The sequence below is a fragment of the Drosophila busckii genome, chromosome 3R, assembly GCF_011750605.1.
Source record: "Drosophila busckii strain San Diego stock center, stock number 13000-0081.31 chromosome 3R, ASM1175060v1, whole genome shotgun sequence".
NCBI lineage: Eukaryota > Metazoa > Arthropoda > Insecta > Diptera > Drosophilidae > Drosophila > Drosophila busckii.
In genome coordinates, this window is record NC_046607.1 from 1 (window position 1) to 17,629 (window position 17,629).

Here is a 17,629-nt window from a genome sequence, read left to right on the forward strand (position 1 = left end):
GGCGATTCAAGTTCTATTCTATCAATTACATATTTTCTATATAAATACTATAATGTAATTTTTTCTTTTGCTTGTTTTTGTCGACTGCTCTTAGTTGACATTAAATAAATAATTAAAAAAATAAAAAAAAAAAAAAAATATTCCGTTACTTTACAATACAATTCAGAATACGTACAGGGTGTCCTATTGAAGTGGCGAGGAGTTTATGGTTGATCAGATAGAAGACGGAGATGGCGGCTAGCCTTTCACATGATAACAAACGTCTATTATTGCAAAAGACAAAATAAAATGTAATTTTTGAATTGTTTAATTGAAGTTCTGCTGTGCCTAAGAGTTTCTCATAGGCACAGCAGAACTTCATTAAAATAAAAAATAAAACAAAAAAAAAAAAAATTAAAAAAAAAAAAAGAAAATCAAAGAGTGTTTTATGTAATTTTGTGAACATTTTAAATAGCTTTATTATGATTTGATTTTAATAGCTAAAAATAAATGTTGATTTACATTAACTAAAACACGCACACACAACTACTATTGGCAATTACATATGTAAGTACTTGTATGTATAGTTGGATTTGTATGTAGTTTTCTTCACTTATATTATATATACTCTTGTTAAGTTGTTTGAATTGAAACATGTTTTCCATTTGCTATGCTTAATTTTAGCTTATTTTTTTTTAAACTTATATTTCTGGTGAATTTTTGTAAGCATTTTTTTTTTAGATAGCATAACTTGAAAGTTTACTGCTTGGAATTAAGTACTAGCTATTACAAAGTGTCTCATTAATAATGTTACCAAAACAACTAAATTTAATAATGTTTCAATTACCGCCAGTTAATATTGAATGCTAGGACTCATTCAGTTTACAGTTTGTCTTAGTTTGATAGTTTGCGTTAATTTCTATTTAAATGTCGTTCTTGATGTATAATTTTGATCTCTTCAGTCTTACCAAAAATATCTTTCTCAACGCAATGAAATGCCTTTTTTTACAATACATTTATTTTTAGGCTTTCTTTAAAGTTTATAAGTTTACTTCATAGTATGTAAAGATCTTTAAATTGTATTGCTTAAATTTGATTTCTTTTAGAAATATTTTTATATATATATAAATATATATATTTATATATATTGGTATACTTTAAAAACTCTATTTGTAAATGTATTTGATTACATTACATACATTTATTATTATATATAGTGTCATATGTACATATCATATATCATAGTTTGTAGTTAATAGTATGCTTTGATGGTGCTATCTTTTGTAGGTCTTAACTGCGAGATCCGTTTACGCTTTAAATAAAATCTATATTTTAAGCCTGCAAAATATTTACATTAGCAATAATTATCATACCTGTCCTAAAATATTTCATACACATTGCAAAAACACTTAATTTATATATCTGCGGTATTATAGAGAGTGTGAAGGTGGGTACAGGCCTCAATATTGAAGTGTAACAACTTAAAAAGAAGATTTTAGAAATATTTTTGAGAAATGTATTTTTAGGAATGTTGTTTATTAAAAATTCCTTGCGTAGTTTACGAATTGAATGAAATTATGATAGATTGATTTCAGCATTTATTTTACCATAAATTTGAATCAATATTAGAACTATTATATCGAAAATGTACTGTATTAAAAACAATTACATAACTTTCGAAGTATGAATTTGAAATTTTTTATGAAATCAATCCGAAATTTGGTGATTGAAATATTATTTAAAGCAGAGATGGACGGTTAAATTAGAATACTTTGAGTTGGCCATTAACGAAATTCTTAGTGAAAATAAGTATTTTGAGAGTATAGCACACAACGCTAAAGTCTACGAGCCCATTCAACTTAGGTTATCACTAACTACAAATTAATACTGTACAGGGTATGGGCAAATTCATAATTATGCGATTACACACACACACACATATGTACATATGCATGAACACGCATAAATATTCCTTGGTAAAAACTAATAAACGCTTCGAGCATCTTCGAGATTGCATCATCGAATTCGGCGGTCAACACAGTATCAAGGATTGATAACACTAGAATAAGAGGGGTGGTGGGTGGCCAGGCCAACTTAAAAGAAAGACGTTAGCTATCCCTTGTCCTTGCCGGGGCCAACGCTTACACCCAGCAGATGCTCACCTGGCATTAGGCCAGCCGGCTGATGAGCATAGTTGCGTATCTGGTGCAACGAAATGAGCTGATTGGGGAAAGCGTTGGCATTGTTCTGATTGACATTTTTATTCGGAAAGCTAATGGCATCATAGAGATACGGCCGCTGAGCCATGGGATGGTGGCTCAGTGAGTTTAAGTGCGGAGGCATTGAGTTGATTGGTGTAAAAGCAGAATTACTGGTGGTTTTCGTTAGAGAAGCGGCATCATATGGCCCGACGGTGCTGGGTGTAGACACTGCAAATATAAACAGCAGCAGATGAGATACTGGGCCTAAAACTGCGAGCTTTAGTGAGAGTACGCTTACCAATATCCTCCCGCCCTGGATCGGGCATGATGCGATGATGCGACTGTAGTTGCTCTGGTGCATGACCATTGCTTTGGCCCGTGTTGGGAACCGTTGGTTGCGCATAGTGCGCCTCCATGCTATGCTGCGGCGGTGGCTGTTGTTGCTGTTGTTGTGGGTGATGATGTTGCGGTTGCTGTTGCTGCTGTTGTGGCGGTGCATGCTGTTGAGGCGGCACACCGTGTTGGGTGTGATGATGATGCTGCTGCTGCTGTTGTTGTTGTTGCTGTTGCTGCTGCTGTTGCTGCTGCTGCTGATGCATGACCTCCATGGCATTGGCATTGGCATTGGCGGTGGCCGCCGAGTCAGGACTTACCTTGGGCCAATAGCTATTGTCGCTTGGCGCTATTGAAACCGGTGGCAAGGCCAAATTTTGTCGCTGATGTTGCACCGAATTGCTGCCTGTTGTTGCTGAAACATTGCTGGTGGCCGCTGCAGCAGCAGCAGCAGCCGCTGCAACCGCCGCCGCACTGCCAGGCGCAATGGGAGGACGCTTGTCTGTACGTTCGGCATGCTTCTGCATATGCTTAGTCAGATAGGTCTCCTGCGTGTAGGACTTGCCGCAATATTGACAGATATGCGTCTTCAAGTGCTTGGACTCCTTGTGCTTGGGTATGTGCTCCAGCAGAGACGGTTCGTCAGAGAAGCACTTGTAGCACGAGTTGCACTTGAACGGCTTGTCCGTCTGATGACAGCGGGAGTGCGACTGCAGATTGGAGAGCTGCGAGAAAGCCTTTTGGCATCCGGGATGCCGACACTTATACGGCTTGTCGCCCGTATGGGTGCGTATGTGCTGCTGCAGGTGCGACAACTGCGTAAATTTCCGTTGGCAAATCTCGCAGCGGTACGGCTTGATGCCCAAATGGATGCGGGTATGCTGCGACAGATAGGACGAGTTGGCAAAAGCCTTCGAGCACTGCGTGCACTTGTACGGCTTCGCTTCACGCATATGAATCTGTGTGTGCAGCTGCAGATCCGCCTTGGAGCTAAAAATCTGCAAAGTACATAGGCAAATGGAAAAGAATATGAAACTATAGATTACCAAAAGTAAAAGAAAGTTTCAGCTAAAAAATAGGTTTCTAATTTGCTGCTATTCACTAAAATGCAGATATAACGACCCGACCACCCCCTGGTTGCCCACCCACTGTCACCTTAGTGTCTTTGACATCATGAGTCATATGATGCGGCGAGCTGGTGGATGATGAGATGCCATTGCTACTGGACAGACTGCCACTAACAGCGGTCGAATTGCTGTTGGAGTTGGGATTATTCTGGGTGTTGCGCTCGTTCTGCGTCGCGTTCTGCATCCGTATGCCACCATTGTCTACGCTATTGCTGGTCACCACAATGTGCTGGTTGGGATTCGGATAGATGCGTGATTTGCGTCCACGTGTCGAGCCACTGGGGGCTGAAGAGCCGCACACTCCGCCCGCGGTGCTGCTAACGCTGCTGCTGCTGCTCACAACAGCATCGTTCACATGCTTTGTGTTGTTGCTGCTATTGTTACTACTGACGGCGGCTGTGGAAGCAACTGCCACCTCGACAGGGACGGCAGTGCTGCTGTCTAAGCTCGGCTTTGGCTGATGCAGTGGCTCTCCGCCGCCGCTTAAATGATACTGATGAAGTTGTTGTTGTTGCTGCTGCTGTTGTTGGTGTTGCTGCTGGTGTTGTGTTGTTGGTTGGTGATGCGATTGTTGGCTGTAGCTCAATACTGAGCTGCGCAGATCGGGAGTATTGGAAAACACGCTGAGCGGTCCAAGAGCCACGCGCTCGTTTAAACTGTTACGTAGATGGTCAATGGAGCGATGCACAGCATGGCTGTAGTCACCGCCTGCGGGCGGAATCTCGCCGATAAGCGGCGAGCTGTGATGATAGTCGAGGCCACCACCCAAAGGACGATATTCAACCAAGCGACCTTCCATTTAGTTTTTGGTTTTTTTTTTACAACTTTAGATAAATTGTCTTAATTGTCTTTATTGAAATTTTATTTTACTGATGTATTTCATACAAATCCGTAAGAAAGGAACCTTAGTAAATAAACTTAAAAGCTTTTTATAATAAATTGATTGCGAATAAGCAGCAATTAATTGCATTTTTGTTACACAGGTTTCAAATTCCTTAAGTACTTAAACAAATATCTGTGTGTGCCAGCTCTTTCGGATTAAAGTGAAGAAATATTGCATATAATTATAATTACTATATCGATAAACAACATAAAAATTTTTCATACAGACAAACTTAGTATGTTATGCTACTGCGAAAACTCACACTGCTTGCTGTGATACCCTAGAAAAAGTGTATCCAAAGTTCGCTGCGCCAACTTTAATGGATTCTTATTCGTAAAGATTTAATTGATTTAGTGCCGTAATATGAGCAGCAAAAAGTTGACTATTTGGATAAAAAACCGTTCTTTGCGCTTCCATTCTTCTTCCATTCCATTCCAGCTCTTCTTTGTGCGTGCATTCGGCACTGCACTAATAAAAGCTCGCGCTCTCTTTGTGCGTGCTCACTAACTTCTTTTGTCTAGCACTTGCCTTCTGAACAGCTGTTTTATTATTTTCGCACTATCAATTAGATTTAATGCCTGTTGCTAATGGCATTTTAATATATTCGTAACAAGTTCGTCGCATAGCAAAGACTACTCGAGTCTAATATCTAGCTTTTAAACAAGAGATTAAACTAAAATAAAAAAAAAATTGGTAGCTACCGAATTGCTAGAAATATAAATATACATAGTTTGTTTTTATTTCAAACCATGCGTTTAATTCTAAATCTGACGTCATTATACACTTAGACATTTTTGTGAAAAAATGGAAAAAGGGTATTATGAAAGTTGCTCAAATGTAAGTAACAGGGAGAAGGAGGCGTGGCAGACCCCCCTATGGGGTATATATATTCTTGATCAGCTCGACGAGCTGAGTCGATATAATGTCCGTCTGTCCGTCTGAATGTTTGAGCACCTGTTTCTCAGCAACTATAAGGCTGAGATATTTTTTGTAGGTGCTCCTATATCCAACCCCAACGCTTTAATTTATTATTTTTATTTCCTCTCGCCTCCCCCCAAATCGAAAAAACACGATATTAAACAATAAAAAAATATTTAAAATCTAAAAAAAAATATTTCACAAAAACGACTTGTTATGGTTGTGACCGATACCGAAAATTTTAGAAAGTTCGGTTTAATAACTTAGGAGTTATCACATTTCAAATTTCAATATAAACAGCGGGGTCACGTGCTGATGCGCAATACAAACGTCGCTGCGACGCAGCGTCAGCGTCGCTGCTGACGCTACAGCGGAAAAGGAGTTGTGACGCGTCCGCTGTTTGTGTGTATGTGTGTTTGCTGTGATGCCCTAGTCAAAGTGTATTCTAAAAGTTGGTGGCGCCCAACTTTAATTTGTCCACTTGTTTGTTTTGCATTTCCAATTGCTTTGTCATACTGTCCATTTTTTTTTTCGTATTCCGGAATTACTTTTTCACCACGCATTTATCTTTTCAGATTTTATTCCGGTCTCTGCGGTCTTTTCAAGCTTTTCAATTTGACTATTGACTATTGGGCGATGTTTTGTTTTTGCTTTTCGCGCCCTTCGATTAGATTTTTTCCCATCATAAAAAAGCGTTTTGTGTGTAAATGTTTGCGAGTTTCAGTCTGGGTCGCTGTTTTTTATTTGTTTTGTTTTTAAGGGCAAGGCACTAAAGCACAGACATGGAGCAGACGATTTTGCATATTTGCTCTGACAGGTGAAAGTTTAGATTTTTCACTTTTATTATTTATTTACGCTTTAGCTATATATATGTATATCTAAGCACCGCATATTATTCATTCATCCATTTGTTGCACACATAAATATGTATGTCAGTGTTGATTGCAATGTATTTGTTTGTTTAGCGCTTAGATGAAAGCACTGACCATGAATGTATTTTTGAATATTCAAATTGAAAATGTATGAGCATAACTACTGATTTCAAACCAGTATTAGCTTTCGTACTTGATATCCGTGAGTTAAGAGGCTAGAATTGAAAAATATTCGTTTCGGGACTAGCATAGGCATACTTAAGCTAGAACAACATATTAGATAATCAACATTCTTTGTTCTCTTATGCCAGGTAACACCGCAAGCTTAAGTAACGTGTCTAGCAGAGTTACAGTACTTAAAAATAGGAAAAGGTCTTGATGTCATCCATATCCATTGGGAGTTGCAATGATCCGAACCAAAACATATTTTTAAGCTTTTTGTTAACTTGCCTCAAAAAAAGGTTAGATCGACCTTAAAGAATAGAAAAACAAAACATGGTTGAGCCATGAAAAGTTTGGTTGTTGTTGTAAATCAAATTATACGCACTATAAGTTTGCTTTAGTATTGTTCACATCCACATCACATTAGAACAGCTTTCAACACTGGAGAAGAGCAGTCTTTGATTTTAAGCAGAAAATATTTCATCACACCATCAAAAATTATAACGATTGAAAAACAAAACTCTATTGTTAAAAGGCTTGCTCACTAAAAAGTCAGTTGACTGACTATGTACTTGACTATGTATGTATGTATATTTATAAGTAGAATATACGAGTAGAATATATTTCAATATAAGAAATTGGTATATCACAGACAAGCTTATGAAATATATATAAAATGTTTATCAAATATTATGTATATTAACATAGGTCCAGTAATCCTTAATTGTATACTTCTTTGAGCATTAAAAACCCGTTACTATAATGAAATGAATGAGTGCATTAAAGTTGGGCCCAAAAAAATTCTGAAATTTTTGGTATCGGTCAAAAACAAAGCTTGTGTGATTTATTTTAGATTTTTACGGACTTTTTTGTGGGCCTAAATCGATTTTTTCGATTTGCGGTGGAGGGAGCAGTAAAAAATTTTTTATTTCATTTACAAAAGAAAACAAGTGGACAGGTTAAAGTTGGGCGCCACCAACATTTAAATACACTTTGACAGGGTATCGCAGCAAACACACGCATACACTACAAACACATACACACAAAACAGCTAACGCGTCACAGCTCGTTTTCGCTGTAGCGTCAGCAGCGACGGCGCCGCTGCGTCGGCAGCGACGTTTGTATGGCGCGTCAGCACGTGAACCCCGCTGTCTATATTAAAAATTGAAATGTGGATAATTCCTAGGTTATTTATCCGATCGTTTTGAAACTTTCACACAATCGGTCGAAAACATGACTAGGCAATTTTGTGATTTATTTCTTTAGATTTTTCTACTGCCTTATATATTGTTTTTTTCCGATTTGCGGGGGAGGGGGGAGGAAATAAAAAAAAAATAAATAAAAGCGTTCGGGTTTGGGATATAGGAGCACCCATATACCAAATTTGGTTGCTCAGCTCTTATAGTTGCTGAGAACATTCAGACATTCAGACGACAGGACGGACATGGCTATATCGACATCTGATCAACGAGCTGAATCAAGAATATATATACTTTATGGGGTCTGCCACGCCTCCTTCTCCCGGTTACATACATGCAAAACTTCATAATACCTTTTTCCATTTTTTACAAAAATGTCAAAGTGTATAAAAAGTCAAATCGAACTCTCAAATTGAAGAAAAAACACTTAAGTTCTATTGCCAGTTTTTGTTTTTGTCGATCTGCTTTAGCTTTAAACGTATATACGCCAATACAAACGGACATGGCTTAGTTTGTCTTTTGATGAAAAACTTCCTTGTCTCGGTCACATATATATGCAGAACATTATAAGTCCCTTTTTCAATTTGTTATAAGAAATGAAGAGGTTTATAAAAACAACAAACAAATAAATTCATATGAAGAAGAAATTCATAACATATTTGTAATAAGAAATGAAAAGGTTTATAAAAACAGGATAGGACAAATAAATTCATATGAAGAAGAAATTCGTATGTCAAGCTTAACATACGATAGACGAAGTAGAACTTAAACCTTTCTACCTAGCTTATTTTTTAGCTAACCAAGTATCACGAGCTTATTTTTTTAAGTTTGGAAATAGACAACCATACAGTTTTAATAGCGAGTGTAAGCTCAGAAGTCGAACTGTCGACTTGACTGTGGTCTCAGCTAAGTTAATGAATTTTCCAGTTGTTATTTGAAAACGGATTAACCCCAAGCAAACCCATTTTCTGGACAATGGACAGAAGAAGCAACAGTTGGCGGGAAATACATAATTGAGCCCATCAATAAAGAAACTGAACAAACTTTCTGCTGAAAATGTGACAAAACGAGAGAGGGGAAAGATGAGCAATCAATTGAATCCTTGAGGTAGCCAAACAGAACTTGGATCCAAAGTATAGTTAATTAAAATAGGAGCTAAAAGCACCAGTCTAGGGTAGGGACACGTTTAGTTGCACTTAGATCGCTGATTACATAATCAATAGCTTACATATTTTATAATAGCATTATTATTATTATGGCTGATAAAAACCCTCCAACTGAAGCCACTCCGAGGGTGCCGGCTGGGCAATATGCACCATAGTGCCTTGGAGCAAAGGGCATCCCGGACACTGCGGCATCTAGCTAAGGTTTAGCGGCAGCGTACCCTGGATGGCCTTCGGGTACATTGGAGGCGCTGCAACTAGACGATGGTTGGGGGTGCCTAGCGGTAGGCCTAAAACGCTATGGGTGATTCCCGGAAAGGAAACTAGAACGCAGTACCGCCGTCGATACAGATGTGGGCTGCAAAGACCAACCAAGTACTGGCACCTCAAAGAAGGACAGGCCTGTGGGGTGAAAAGAGGCCAACAAGGCCAAGTCTAAATACAAAGCCGCTATCAAGGTAAAGGACCGGCTCAAGGATAGAGGCTACTTCACCCCTGAGGAGAGGAGCCATCTGGCCTGGGCTGAATCCCAAATCAAAGATAGCGGAAGTTACTTTACAGAAAAGCCGTGGCAACAGGTCACGACCAACAACAACAAAGACGAGCAGGCTATAAAACGCCAGCGCTCAACAGAGTCCGAGAAGATGGGTGCGCCGTCAAGCAAACGCCAAACACTCCCGGCACACAAAAAACGCTTCAGGAAGCCGACTGCCAGCGAGATAGCCAAACGGCACCTAGTCGTGGCACTCATAGACAGAAGCGACCCGAAGGGGAAGATGTCGGCAGAGCAGTGGCAAAAGACCGAGGCGAGTCTTCGGGATGCTCTGCTGGCCACGATGGAACAAGCGTGTGCTGCGCCTACATCTTTAGATGGGGCGGGGTGGTTCCATGGCGTGAAAATCCTAAGCTGCAAAGATGTCCACACCCTAAAATGGGTCACTGAAGCATTAAAAAAAATGCCGGCCCCATGGGAAGGTGCTAAGCTGGGGGTGGTGGATAGAATGCAGATTCCGTCTGTACCAAAAGCGAAGGTACTTTTCCCCAGGGTCATGCCGACGGAGCAGGCTTTGAAGCTCCTGAAATGTCAGAATCCGGACGTGCCCACCGACGACTGGAAAGTCTTGCATGCCGTCAAACCAACGAGTGAGGGGCTATGCGTGATCATTCAGATCGGAAAGGTGGCCGAGGATCTGCTCTACAAAAGGTTCGGCAAGATGGCGTGGGGCGTAGGCAGCGTATACCTGCGCCTCAAGAAACGCCACCCGGACGATGGAAACACGAATACGCTCGTGCTTGACGATCGAGGCCATCGATAACCTAGATATGCAGGACACGACATCCTCTGTCGAGTTTGACGCAGACGACGAAGAAGAAGGTGATGCCGACAGCACTATCATAGAAGTCGCATCGGAGCTGAACTTACCCGATAATGAAGGTAATTCAGCTCAACCTTCATAAAAGTAAACTGGCGTCGGCGGAGCTAATTTTAACCATAGAGGAAGGGCCCGCCGATGTAGCTCTGGTCCAGGAGGCTTGGTTAGCGTCGAGCAACAAGGTCTCTGGACTAAACTTTAGTAACTACAACATATACTACCCGACACCGGAAAACAGAATTAGAGCTGCCATCCTGGTAAGGAAAGGCATCTATGCCTATCTAATGTCTAATTACAGTACTGACGATGTAACGATCGTAGCGCTTGAGGGCGATAAAGACGACCCACTGCTGCTTGCTTCTGGCTACTTGGCGCACGACCGACCAGCGCAGACTGACGAACTTCGGCGACTGATTCTTGACGCAAAAACTAAAAGACGACTTTTCATAGCTGACATGGATGCAAATGCACATTATGGCATCTGGGGCAGCACAGATACATATGTAAGGGGTGAGTCACTCTTAGAATTCTTACTAGAGACTAATGTTGGTATAGAAAACATCGGAGAGGAACCTACGTATGTGGGCCCAACCTCGTCCAATGTCCTAGACATTACGGTTAGTTCAGGTAAACACTCTAAGGTCACAGAATGGAGAGTCCTACAAAGACACTCCTTTTCTGACCATAAATATATACAATTTAACGCTCAATATAACGGCTACAAGCCAAAGTCAGCATACAGAAGCCCAAGGAATACCGACTGGGTAAAATATAAAGAAAAAGTTAAGTTAAGTTTAGCAAAATGTCCCAAAATTGCCTCAGTAAGTGACCTAGAGAAGTTGGTGGAGAATCTAGGGAACAGCATTCTGAAGGCGTACAAGGCAACATGCAAACCATCAACACAAAGACGAGAAGGTAAACCAGCATGGTGGACACCGGCATTAAAAGACTCACGAAAAGAAGTCTACGAGCTCTTCAGTCTAGCAAAATAAGCGGACGAAGAGATCGTATGGAATGAATATAAAACAAGAATATGACAGTTTAAAACTGATGTCAGAAGAGGCAAAAGAAGCTGCTGGAGAACCTTCTGTGCGAATATAGAGAAGGTCTCAGAGACTTGCTGTCTCGGAAACTTCTATCTAAGCAACCGGCAATTCAATGCCAACTCAAAACAGGGAGCGACAGATGGACAGAGAGCAGCGAGGAGGCACTAATTGCCTTAAAATGCTTGATACAACTTCATAGGAAGGAAGTGTTACAGAAACTCTAGAACACCTACTATGCCAGTGCCCGGCGCTGGCAAGAACGCGCAAAAAGTACCTCAATGTGTACGAGCTACCATCACTAAAAGCAGCGGCAAGGCTAAATGCTGGATCGTTGCTGAGATTCGCCAAACCAAAACCAGCAATATGTTACGAGAACTTAACGTAATCTAAAGGCCTTTCCATAGAATAGAAATCCCGGCAACACTAAGGACCAATGTTGGTCTATGTGAGGTTACCTTAGGTGACCTACCAGCCTAACCTAACCTAACCTATTATTGGTTATTTTATTTACTTTTACTCGCAGCATTGATAAAATATAATAAAAAAGTAAATTTTCCTCTTTTAGTTTGAAAGCAGTGAGCATTTGGGAAAAAGCTTTAAAAACACACCCATATACCTGCTCAAACCTACAAACATATGTACTATGTTTGCTTATGTAACCGCGTTTAATATATTATGTAACTCAAACCTTGAATTGAATAAAATGCAAAACAAATAAAAGTAAAAAATTTTAAAAATATTTGAAGCAGGGGCATTGTGTATGTGTGCTTGGGTGTTTTTAGCTTGAGCGTAGTTAGGGCTTTTAACTAATTAACAGTTAGCGGTCTGTGCTTGAGCTCCTACCCCTCATTGGTAGTTATTAATTGAAAAATGTGTAACAAATTTGCAAAAAATTACACACTCCTTTATTATTCATTTATTATTATGTATTATGTATGCTTTTGTTGTTGTTAGTTTATTGCTTTTATTCGCTGATTAATGCATTTTTCACACTGCGCTTTGGTTTTTTATTTTAATTGCACAGACACACACATTGTTTTTTAATATTGTTTTTAGTTTTAACCATATTTATGAAACTTATTAACAGTTGATGAAAAATGCATTGCCAAGCGCCACAGTTGATATTTTTTCTTCCTTTGTTTATTTATTTTTTCTTTTCTTATGAATTTTAATCGTATTTTATTTCACATTGTACATTACACTAATCATTTATAAATTGTACGTTGCTGCCACTATGCAATTTATTTTCGAATTATGCCTTTTAATAATTAACAATATTTATTCATTTTTCCAACGACTCCTTTGCTCAACGATCTGCACGCCGCAAGTGACGCTGATTAACTGCTCGCATGCGTAGTTAAATCTTTTTATCGCATGCTTTAAAGTCGCTACTTCTGCGTACGTGGGTGTGTATGTGTGTGTGATTCTTGTGTGAAATCTCGCTTATTAACGAACTAACGGGCAAGTGCTTGTGTGGCGCCTGCTGTCCCATCTTCTCAGCATATTAGGTTTCTACTGGGTATATCACTCCTCGGGATCCTCAGGATCATACTAAGTTCAGGACTCAGGTGTTTGTGCTGCACAATTACCTTTCGCATGACTGAGTTTTCGAGTTATCTTACACGCATACCCAACTAAATGGACGTGCTCAGCTGCGTAATTGAGCCTCTATATATTATCTGAGCGATTTATTTGAAGCAGACAAAAGCAGTATAATATCACATGGACTAAGCTAAAGACACTGCTGGTGCCTAAATAGTGGCAAGTCAACTTGCGGCCTGAATTGAAAGTTATTGGAGTTAGTTTAGGTTAAGCTTTACACTTTATTGAATAATAATTTACTTTGAATTATTATTTGCTTTACTAATTGGCAAAGACTACTTTATGTAAAATGAAACTAGTAAATTACGGGTTTCATTCAATTCATAATGTAATGTTATTACAATTTGAAATTTTTATAGACAAGCTTTTTAAACCGAGAGTGGGTTTTCTAGCTATTCTTAACTCAAAACTTTCAAATTACACAAAACATAATGTCCTTATTTAAATTAGATGATAATCACTTTTAACTAATATTTTGCTGGATTTTAATTCCTTTATTTCAAGTCTTACGTTTCAATTTTTGTGCGACTAAAGGAATTAGAAAATAGTTTTTTTTAATCTAATGAATTCCAAATTATGAAAGATATATATGTTTTTTATTTTAGTCGTTTTCAAAATTTCATATTGTTTTTTCTTTATATTTCGGGCCCCAAAATAACAACATATTTTCGACGAATCTATACACTGTTTTTCCTACAAATTTGTAGGCTCTTTGAATTGTTCCATTTAAATATTAATGGGATAGTGTATATTTTCCATGAAGCGTAAACTTTTTCTATCAATAATAATTACAAAAAGGAATTAATGAATCTATCTTGATATTGGCGAATCGGATTTTGACGTGGGGCTATTGTGACCTTGATGTTAAGCACAAGGAACAGCTGATGTGAAGAAGAGCGCACACGCCGTCAAACAAAACTCTAAAGAACATATATTATTTATAAGCATATGTGAATCCACAAACACACATGCACACACACACACACACATATAGAGCCGTACACAGGCGCCAAGAAGGAAAACAAAACCAGCTGCTTGGCTTTCTATTCTAATGTATACACTCGAGATGGCGACTCGCGTTTCTTAAAGATACGCCAAGCCCCCTTCACACACACACACACACACACACACACACACAGACATACGCAGACGCTCACGTGCGACCTTTGTTTGGTTTTGTTTTATTTTTTGTTTCTGTTTTTTATTCGAGCTTTGCTTGTGCAACAATAAATAAACACGACGCGCACTTGAGTCAAAGAATAGTAGTCGGAAGAAGGTTAAAAGCGCGCACACAGTTAACCGGAAACGGAACACCGAAACGGCGGCAAGTGTTAGTGCAATTTTTTCCTTTTGGACTTCTCTTTGAAATTTTTTTGTTATTGCTGTTGTTACTTGTATTTTTTCTTAGATTTTCTGCATCGACAACTACGAATACTTCGAGGATAAGGACGAGGCAAGCAGCCGAAGACGTTGGACGCTGCTTGTTAGTAATGTCGTCGTTTTTGTTGTTGTTGCTGTTGCTGATGTAGTGCTTATTGTTGGTGTTATTGGTGGCGTCTCAAGAAACATGTTGCGCACAGAGAAAAACACACAGCTGAACTAAAGTCTCGCGCGCTTTGAATGTCGACCATTGAGCGACGAGCCGCGTCGCGCGTTACGTGGAGAACAGGAGCGCGCGCCGAGCCAAGAGCACGATCCGTCACCAATGTAAAAACTCAACTAAAGCGGTGATGAAAAAATCTGAAACAATATATTTTTGGGGGGTCGCGCCGCTCACACACACACACACAACACTGAGATGCAAAGCGACGCACATAGCAGAGACGACATCGACAGGCAAGAGGAGGCAGACAGACAGACAAAACGCGCACTAACACAGACGTTGCGGGCGCTTCAAAACGCAGCAGCAGCAGCAAATTGTAGTTGTGTGTGTTCGTTGGGTGTGTGGGTGGTTGACGGCCTGGCTTACCAAAGGCCGCCGCTGGACTACAAAAGCAACAACAACAACAACAACATCATCATCATCAACGCACACAGCAAAGGGGCAAGCGTTGGGATGCACAGCGGCGACTTCGAAAAAAAAAGCAGCGGCAATAACAAAAACAAACTAAACGAGCAGCAAAAAATGCCACGCACACACACACAGACACAAAAAGAGAGAGTGAGAGAGAGACAGAGAGAGCGCGAGAGAGAAAGAGAAAAAGAGAGAAAGCAAGTGTAAAAAAGAATGGCAAAAAAAGTTTTGGTTGCATAGGCGGCGTCGCTGTTGGCGCTATTTAAATGCTGCGCTGCTTTTAGCTACTGCGCAGTCAGCAACGCAGCCACCTGCCAAAGCAGCGCCAAAACAACAACAACAACAGCAACATAACGTACTACGGTGGCCGTCAACATTGACCCAAACTCAATTTGGAGTGAGGCAAGTTTGGAGCCAGCGATGGGCTCTAAAAAAAGCGCGCAAAAAATGCTGTGTGTAAAAAAATGAAAGGGGAATTTTTGCCCACGCACACACACATTTACAGCTATCCATACACACATACATAGAGGAAACGCACAGAATTTTTTCGTTGTGTTAGCCTTTGCCGCCCCAAATTTGCTGCCAGCCTTCAGTTCCTACCCGCGCCCACCTTCCCATGCATACCAAACCAAGATAAGCTCCAAACTCAAACCATTGGTCTGGCCATTTTTTTGCCGCGTTTCGTTTTGCTCGACTTTGATGCTTCCTCCCTCTTTTTCCTCTTCGTTTTTTTTATAATTTTTGCTTGTTTTAATTTGAATTTCAAAAGCTTTCCATTGACTTTGCAAATTAATTTTAAAATTTGCATTTCTTTTTCCCAAAATCGTTTAGATTTTAGACGCCGCCTAGAAGTATGCAATTGACAACGCATTTTCCAACTTGTGACAACTGCAGTTTATCAGTCTGGTCAAAATCACAGACCAAAAGCGAATGCAGTAGACAACTTGAAAACGCAGTAAGAATGCGAAAAATAAAAATGTTTTGCGAGCGCTCACACCTCTGACAGTCTCTGCCCTGACCTAAGCCACCACGGCAGTCAACCTTCGTCTTAGCCCTGTTCACATACACACACACACACCACACATACATAGATATACATGCATGTATATATTCATACTGACAGCCGCAAATCGCACTCCTTCCGCTACACTGAAACCATCGTTTGTCTGCTGTTCCTGCTGCACGTTCACCTACTCTTTGCTGCTCTTTCTAAATATCTTCTTTTTTTTACCATATTGCAACCTTGCCACAGCTTCCACTACACTACCACTTCCCCGCTCAGGATTTTTTTTTGCTTCTGTTGCTTTGCATTTTTTTCCATTTCCAATTGCTGTGCATTTTTTCCATGTAGCCGCCCCTTCAAAAAGGCAAAACATTTTTTTTCGCTGTTGCCTTGTCACAGCGCACCATTTTTTCCATTGCCTCATGCCGTCTCTTTCGCACACAACACTTATGACCCGCTCAAAAGCATAACAAAGTTTTGCTTTTCAAAGCTTTGTATTTCGATTTGTTTTTGGGTTTATTTTTGCTTTTGCATTTTACATTCTTTTTAGACTTTCCTAAAAGCAAAGTGTTTTTCATTTTATTCGATAGAATATACATAAATATATATGATATATATGATATATATGATATATATTGGAGTTGCAATTGAAACAGAGAATCATAATAAAACATTCTAGTTTGTGTAATACAACTAATGTAGGTATTGAACATAAGTGTTCAGTATAAATTAGAATTAGATACTAGGAATTAGAACTATTTTTTGCAAGCTTATTTATAATTGTTTGAATTTTTGGATTTTAGGCTGATTTTTGTAGTGAGCTCCACATATAATTTTAAATTCTAATATTTTATATCCAATATGGAATGTGGTAATTTAATTAATTAACACCATCTGGCAGCACTGACTGCATGCTTTCACGTGGTTTTTATTTGTACTCGACTTTGGTATTTATAAATTTTTGTTGTTGTTGCAAACCAACATACAAAAAGGGTAGTGTGAAGGATTTTTTGTTTTTATTTTTATTTGTGTTTTGTGTTTGGGGAGCTTTGGGATCAGCCCACCCTGCATGGCTTTATTCTGATGCGTGACTGGCGTTTGTGGACTTTGAATGCAAAGAAAACAAACGCATACTGCAAACACAGTCACACACACACACACACTCACACAAATATAGGCTTATTTTCCCCCACTTCACATACATATATGTATGGTATATATACATACATATATAGAGAGTACATGCATACATACGTACGTGCATTTCAATACGCATTAATAACTACGAATTCAATGCGACGCCCATCACACACGCACACACGTTTAACGTCATCCTATGCCACACACACACTCTCACACAAGCGCACATTTGTATGTGTGCTATTTTCTCTGCTGCTGCTGTAGTTGACGCCTAAAAAACGACAACAAAATATAAAAATCAAACTCCTTCCTTTTACCACATCGTTCGTTAATTTCGCCCGTTGCTGATTCTCATTCGTAGCCAAACCACTCTATTCAGTGGCAAAAATGAACACCAAACACACACAAAAAAAAAAAAAAAAAAAACTACAAATTGTTGTTTTTGTAGCTGCTTTAAAAATTGATAATGAAACTCTGCGCCGACAACTACGCAACACATTTGTCAGACGCGAAAAATTTACAAAAAGTCAAAAACATTTTTTAGTTTTACCTATGGTATTTCTTTTTACTTTTTGTTTCGCTTAGATCTAACATTTTCGCTTTTCGACGTGGTT

The 17,629-nt window shown here is 39.4% G+C and overlaps 1 protein-coding gene across 2 annotated transcripts in view; it reads right to left on the bottom strand.

Moving 5' to 3' along the window:
* Positions 1 to 1,729: 1,729 nt before the first annotated feature.
* Positions 1,730 to 17,629, bottom strand: part of LOC108604026 (zinc finger protein rotund) — a 43,668-nt gene continuing 27,768 nt past the window's right edge. Inside the window, exons 1-3 of one of the 2 annotated variants that reach the window (XM_017993276.1) lie at positions 3,669 to 4,439; positions 2,479 to 3,511; positions 1,730 to 2,408 (exon numbers count right to left, since the gene is read on the bottom strand). In XM_017993276.1, the coding sequence (XP_017848765.1) occupies positions 2,092 to 2,408; positions 2,479 to 3,511; positions 3,669 to 4,439 (2,121 nt within the window). In that variant the 3' untranslated portion in view covers positions 1,730 to 2,091. Of the gene's footprint in view, positions 2,409 to 2,478; positions 3,512 to 3,668; positions 4,440 to 17,629 lie in introns of those variants that run through there. The other variant, XM_033293983.1, reaches the window with a different exon arrangement.